This window comes from Monopterus albus, unplaced genomic scaffold (assembly GCF_001952655.1).
Source record: "Monopterus albus unplaced genomic scaffold, M_albus_1.0 scaffold49.1, whole genome shotgun sequence".
Lineage (NCBI taxonomy): Eukaryota > Metazoa > Chordata > Actinopteri > Synbranchiformes > Synbranchidae > Monopterus > Monopterus albus.
In genome coordinates, this window is record NW_018127929.1 from 140,160 (window position 1) to 146,379 (window position 6,220).

General features: G+C 40.2%; 1 protein-coding gene across 1 annotated transcript in view; it reads left to right on the top strand.

Moving 5' to 3' along the window:
• Positions 1 to 741: 741 nt before the first annotated feature.
• Positions 742 to 6,220, top strand: part of lman1 (lectin, mannose-binding, 1) — a 10,209-nt gene continuing 4,730 nt past the window's right edge. Inside the window, exons 1-9 of the mRNA XM_020600790.1 lie at positions 742 to 1,037; positions 2,447 to 2,601; positions 2,819 to 2,926; positions 3,547 to 3,608; positions 3,994 to 4,093; positions 4,290 to 4,413; positions 5,304 to 5,362; positions 5,511 to 5,643; positions 5,886 to 6,073. Coding sequence (XP_020456446.1) covers positions 818 to 1,037; positions 2,447 to 2,601; positions 2,819 to 2,926; positions 3,547 to 3,608; positions 3,994 to 4,093; positions 4,290 to 4,413; positions 5,304 to 5,362; positions 5,511 to 5,643; positions 5,886 to 6,073 — 1,149 coding nt within the window. The 5' untranslated portion in view covers positions 742 to 817. The remainder of the gene's footprint in view (positions 1,038 to 2,446; positions 2,602 to 2,818; positions 2,927 to 3,546; positions 3,609 to 3,993; positions 4,094 to 4,289; positions 4,414 to 5,303; positions 5,363 to 5,510; positions 5,644 to 5,885; positions 6,074 to 6,220) is intronic.

Sequence of the window (6,220 nt, forward strand, 5' to 3'; positions counted from 1 at the left end):
CGGACATGTCCCTGAATGTCCTGTATGTTCTTAGATACACACCACTTAATCAACACTCACACACATTGATTTTCTCCATGTTTTGACTACTGCTACGGTCAGCTGTAAAGCTGGCATATCAGGTGACGCCACGGTTTGACGTCGCTGTGTAGAATGGGGTTAGCCCAAACCAGATATAATGTACAGGCCTGTTGGGTTCGGGGTCTTTCATTCTTCATCTGCCTGCGCGCAGTATTGGAGGTGGAAGATACCTGGACGTGTAATGTTAATTTTACCTGTGATCCTTTGAATAAACGGTTTTTTGTATCCACTTGGACCGCCTCGTCTCTCTGAGTTCCTGGTTAAGAGAACTGGGGAAAATAGCTTACAATACACACCACACAATCAACAGACATTCACACATTGATTTTCTTCATGCTTTGACTACTACTATTGATCATTGAATAAATCAGCACTGTTTGGAAGTTACTTGGACAGCTTCGTCTCTGAGTTAACGGTGTAAAGAATCAGGTCCAACAGTAGTGTAGATAAAAATATTAGTAATATCACATCTCCAAAATTATTATTTGAAATGTTCTAATAATGAGGGGGCTCCACATGTTGGGGCCCTGGGCACCGAGTTCCTCTACTGCCCTCACTACTACGGCCCTGTTTATGTATACAGGAGAAACAAATCAATAGAAATGAGAGAGGGAGGGAGAGAGAGAGAGAGAGAGAATGACAAAAGAAATCGTCCAATGAGAAAGCGCCCTGTTGGCCCTGCAGGCATCCCAGCATGCTTGTCGACTCAGCGCTACGTCAGCAGTGATATCGAAACATGGCGGTGTCCACAGCACGGCGCCCGGTGGCTAATACTCCTGTGTTGATGTTAACTTTTCTCACAACGTTAATATTTCACCGCTGTGTCGCCGAAACAGCCACAGGTGCCTCGACGTCAGAAGAGCCTCCACACCGCCGGTTCGAATACAAATACAGCTTCAAAGGACCGCACCTGGCTCAGAGCGACGGAAGTATCCCCTTTTGGATCCACACTGGAAGTAAGTTGGTATCCAGCTGTCAACATCACTGAGCTGCTGTTCATCAAATGTCTGTAGATGGCACGATGAGGACAGCTGAGGTCGTTCGTGGCAGAGGTGCGTAACGGGCATTTCTCTGCTCGCTGCCTATGTGCAGCGCTGGCAGCACTTAGTTCATTCAAAACTGCACCTGGAGATGCATCGGTTTTAGCACACTAGCCTTATCTCCGAGTCCCGGTGACATATTAGGTGCCGGTTTAAAAGACTGTTGCATGAATGCAGACACATGCATCTTAAGTATTGAAGTTTTCTTCCTGCAGAAACGGGCCTTTGGATTATTGCATCATACAGTCAGTTGTCCTGTTGCTGACAACTTGCTTGAGTTCAACGTGTTGCATGAGATTACACTGCATTCCCTCCAAATGAGTCACTGATTAACTCATCTGTAGAGCCTTAATCTGCAGCAGTTCTACTAATCTAATAATGATTTAGTCAAAAATGCCAAACATCTGCAGGTTCCAGCTGAACAGATATGATGTTCTGATGCTTTTCTTTGTCATACATGACAGTGAACTGATATATTTGCACAAAACAAGAGATTTAATAATCTGTAGATAAAACAAAAAATCTAGAAATTATCAGCAGAGTAATTACAGCCCTAGATTTTTTTTAGCCAGATAGATATTGGATAGATACTTTATGTATTAGAAATGTTTAGTGGAGATAGGATGTCTAGTTAGACTGTTAAATGCTTAGGCCTGCTTATGAGTTTCTACAGGGTACATCTGGTCAAGGATAACTAGAGAGAAGAGTTGATGACTGTCAGCAGACAGGGTGTTTAATATTATTATTATGACGTGTAGAACTGTAGCCTTAGCCATAATATGTTCTTATGTTTAATATCACGACATGTCACTAGAGGTCGTGAGAATGTTTTTAGCTACACACCACTTAATCAACAGACACACACACATTCACACGTTGATTTACTTCATGTTTTGACTACTGCTATGACCAGCTGCAAGGCTGGTAACAGAGACGTCTCGGTTGACGTTTCTGTGTAGTATGGGGCTAGCCCAACCGAGGGGATATAATGTATAGGCCTGGTGGGTTCAGGGTCTTTCATCTTACAGCTGCCTGCGAGCAGTTTGGAGGTGCAAGATACCTGAGCGTGTAATGTTAATTTTACCTGTGATCCTTTGAATAAATCAGCGCTGTTTTGAAGTTACTTGGACTGGCTCGTCTCTCAGAGTTAGCAATGGTAAGACGAACCATATCCTACAGTATCTTATTCTTGTATCGGTGTCGTCTTATAAAACACACTGTTGAAACTTGTAATGAATTAATTATTGCCCTTAATGGATATTATTTTCATAGAGAACAGCAAACTTAACCAGTTATTGATTCTTGCTTACTCTCTTTCCATCCAGATGCTATTCCCAGTACAGACCAGGTGCGAATCACGCCATCTCTCAGGAGTCAGAGGGGTTCTGTGTGGACAAAAAACCGGGTCAGCATTGAACACTGGGAGGTCGAGGTGACCTTCAGAGTCTCTGGAAGAGGCAGGATGGGAGCTGACGGTTTGGTAAGGAGGGGTGAAGCTTCAGTCTGGGTTGATAGGGCAGTCAGTTTACTTTTAGGGAGTGACGTACAGTATGTATTTACTGACACACAAGCTCCTATCCAAGCCTGATCACAGTTTAGGGTGCGTCCTAGCATCCCGGCCATCTATCCCTAACAGTTTTTATAGAGGATGCTAAACAAATATAAAATGTTTGTTCCACTTTTCCCTTGTCCAACAGGCTGTGTGGTTCACAACTTCACAAGGTCTTGATGGTCCAGTTTACGGAGCTGCAGACCAGTGGAATGGAGTTGGAATTTTCTTCGACTCTTTTGACAATGATGGAAAGGTTGGTGTCAAGTACACGTTTCCAAGAATCATGTACTCTCATATATTTTCAAGAGTGTTCCTGAGCATTTCGTAGTGAAGTTGATTAACTGCATGTATTGATAGAGGGCAGGTCATGAAGTCATGTTCAGCCTTTTTGTTTCTGTTGTTTGGTGGAGACAGTGCTGCTGCAGAGATCACCCACATCAGCACAAAGACAACTTCTATTAAGACAATAAAAATATTGTAATTGTGAGATGATGGGATCTACTTTACGATGCATTCTAAACATCTTAAATGTTTGTTTTGGTCTTGAAGATGTGTTTGTAGACAAAAAACTAAAATGTGGATTTTTTTTTTCTTTACTTTTACAGAAATGTATAAAGTATTAATTGTTTTAACATATATCAACTTTAAGTACATGGATTTTTTAATTTATGGTTTTAACTAGTAGATGAGTAGAGTCATCCTGTGTCTGTTGGTGTCAGGGAAAACAAGTCTCTCATAGGTCTGTTTGAATGTTATTTATTTGTGCCCAGGTATGGGATAGATATTTTGGCACAAGATTACCAAATCTACTGCTGCTCTTCAGATTTAAAAAAAGGATTAATGCATTTCTTTGTTCTCTTGTCTTAATTTCAGAAAAACAACCCAGCTATTATTGTTGTGGGAAACAATGGCAAACTTGTTTATGACCACCAAAAGTAAGTAAACATTTCCTGTGCTTTGCTCTGATGTCATCACCAACCAAATTTTTACCAATTTAAAGAAGATTAGGAAATATGATTATATTTGCTTGGAAAGTAAATAATCCTCTGTCTTTCCTAATCTTCCCCCAGGCCAGTGAAAGCTTGAAATCACTTTTTCATTGCCATTCCAGTCTTGTCTTAGAGTTCATAGTATTACTCCATATTGCTAAATAAGTGTTTATAAAAACATACATGAGCATTAATCTGATTCACTTAACAACTGAAGCTTGAACATATATTTCCCCATTCTGGTACAGTGTCTGTGTGGAGCACTGTGCTGCATATAGATGGAAGTTGTAGTTAATTATTTTTTTTGTCTGAAAATGTTGTTTTCATCCAGTGACGGCACCACACAAGCCCTCGGCACATGTTTACGAGACTTCCGCAACAAACCCTATCCTGTCAGAGCCAAAATAACGTACTACAAGAAGACGCTGACGGTAGGAGACAAATGTGAACACACAGATACAAACACACACTCGCATGGTGAGCAGAAATTAAAGTTGTCACCATTAATGAGACTGTTTTCTCTCCTTAATTGTCTGTGTATTTATATGAACAGAGAATAAGGTAATTCTGCCAAATTGGTAATTGGCTCTTTGCGTAGCTGTAGTACATTTGTTTCTTCTTCTCCAGGTCATGATCAACAGTGGGTTCACTCCAGACAAGGAGGACTATGAGCTCTGTACAAAGGTTGACAACATGATCATTCCCAGGGAAGGCTTCTTTGGTATATCGGCCGCCACTGGGGGTTTAGCAGGTATTACTTTAGTCTGTGTTATAAACCTTTAAAATCTGTATTTATTTGCAGTCCGTTTCTCTCTAACCCTCATACTTTAAATCTACAGTCAAGTCTTCGAGTCATTGAAAAATCAAACCAGTTACGTAGTCTTAGCTGACAGACAAAGTTTTCCAGCTGTAATTGTCAGATGTGAAGGCGTTATTATAAACAGAGTTTTAGTTACTGATCAGAAACTACTGACACTCCTGATATGAGCTTATTATTTTATCATTAGTTGTTTTTTCAAAGGGGTCAAAGTGTTTATTTGTCATATGCACAGTTAGGAAACGTGTTTCCCTGTACAATGAAATTCATACTTTGCCGTCCACATGAATGCCACAAAATACAAGTGAAATGTAAAGTAGATGAGCAGTAACACAAATCTAAACAGGCAGTAACACAAATCTAAGGCAAGCAGCAAGTGAAAGAAGCACAATAAAAATACAACAAGAACACAATATAATGTAGAGAGAATATATGCTACGTGGGAGCCATGAAGTGCAAATACTCAGCGGTGAGTGTGCAATTATTCATGTGCAAACAGAGTATGTAAACAGTACAGGTGGAATTACATCAGGATATTTCTCATCTTAACATTAACCTTCAATGTTACGTTTAGATTTTAAAGCCATAAACAAGTGATATTTCCTGTTATTATTATTACTGAGATGTTCTTCATAGTATTATTCGTGTTTTTGACCTGTTACAGAAAATAAACCCTATTACCAAAATATTCTCATTACAGAGATATGACCAGGTTATTACGCTGTACACATGGTGGTATTACCCCTGTATTACACCCTTATTACTGTGCTATAACGCGAAGTACTACTGTCATTTTCTAATCCAGATTTTCTCTCCTCCATCAGATGACCATGATGTTTTGTCCTTCTTATTATTCAGACTCACGGAGCCAGGCCAGCACCCGGTAACTACATTTTCCTAGAGCTCCTAAAACTCTCCCAGTTTTGTGTGTGCCTCTGTGCCTTTGTGTGCGCATGCATGCATGTGCACAATATAGCCTAAGCATGGCCTCTATTGAGTTCGGCAAGTTTTTTTTGTCTTTCCCATTGAAGCCCCCACCTGAATTTGAGATTCCTAAAGAAGAGAAGGACAAGTACCAGGAGGAATTTCAGAACTTCCAGCAAGAGCTCGACAAAAAGAAAGAGGAGTTTCAGAAAGAGCACCCGGACGTCCAAGGAGAGCCAGGTTAGTTTTCTGAAACCAAATGGCCCAATTGATTATGGGAAATACATTGGAAAAATTAATCATAAAGAGTAAAGTTTTTTTTTTTAAATCTCTTTCATTTCATTTTAATAAAACAAATAACATTTTTGGAAAATATAAACTATAATACACTTAAAGGGACATAAGTATGCTCAAATATTACATCTGCAATACCTCGTGTAATGTTTATACAGTACATTTTGGATTTTTATTTTCCTCTTCAGTTGAGGATGTATATGAGAGCGTAAATGACCGGGAGATCCGTCAGGTGTTTGAAGGCCAGAACCGGATCCATCTGGAGATAAAACAGCTCCACCGGCAGCTCGCCATGATCCTGGACGAGCAGCGCCGATATGTGTCCGTTATCACTGATGAGATCGCCAAGACGGGGACGAATGCCCAGTTAGGACAGGTATGCCTGCCATGTTTCCTATCATTTAGAAATTTTGCTTCCATGAAACTTAGAATAATATCCAGTCATCACAGTTCAAGATGCACTAGGTCATGTTTTGAAGGTAGGTGCACACTTAACATTGACTCACAATTCACACAGAATGTG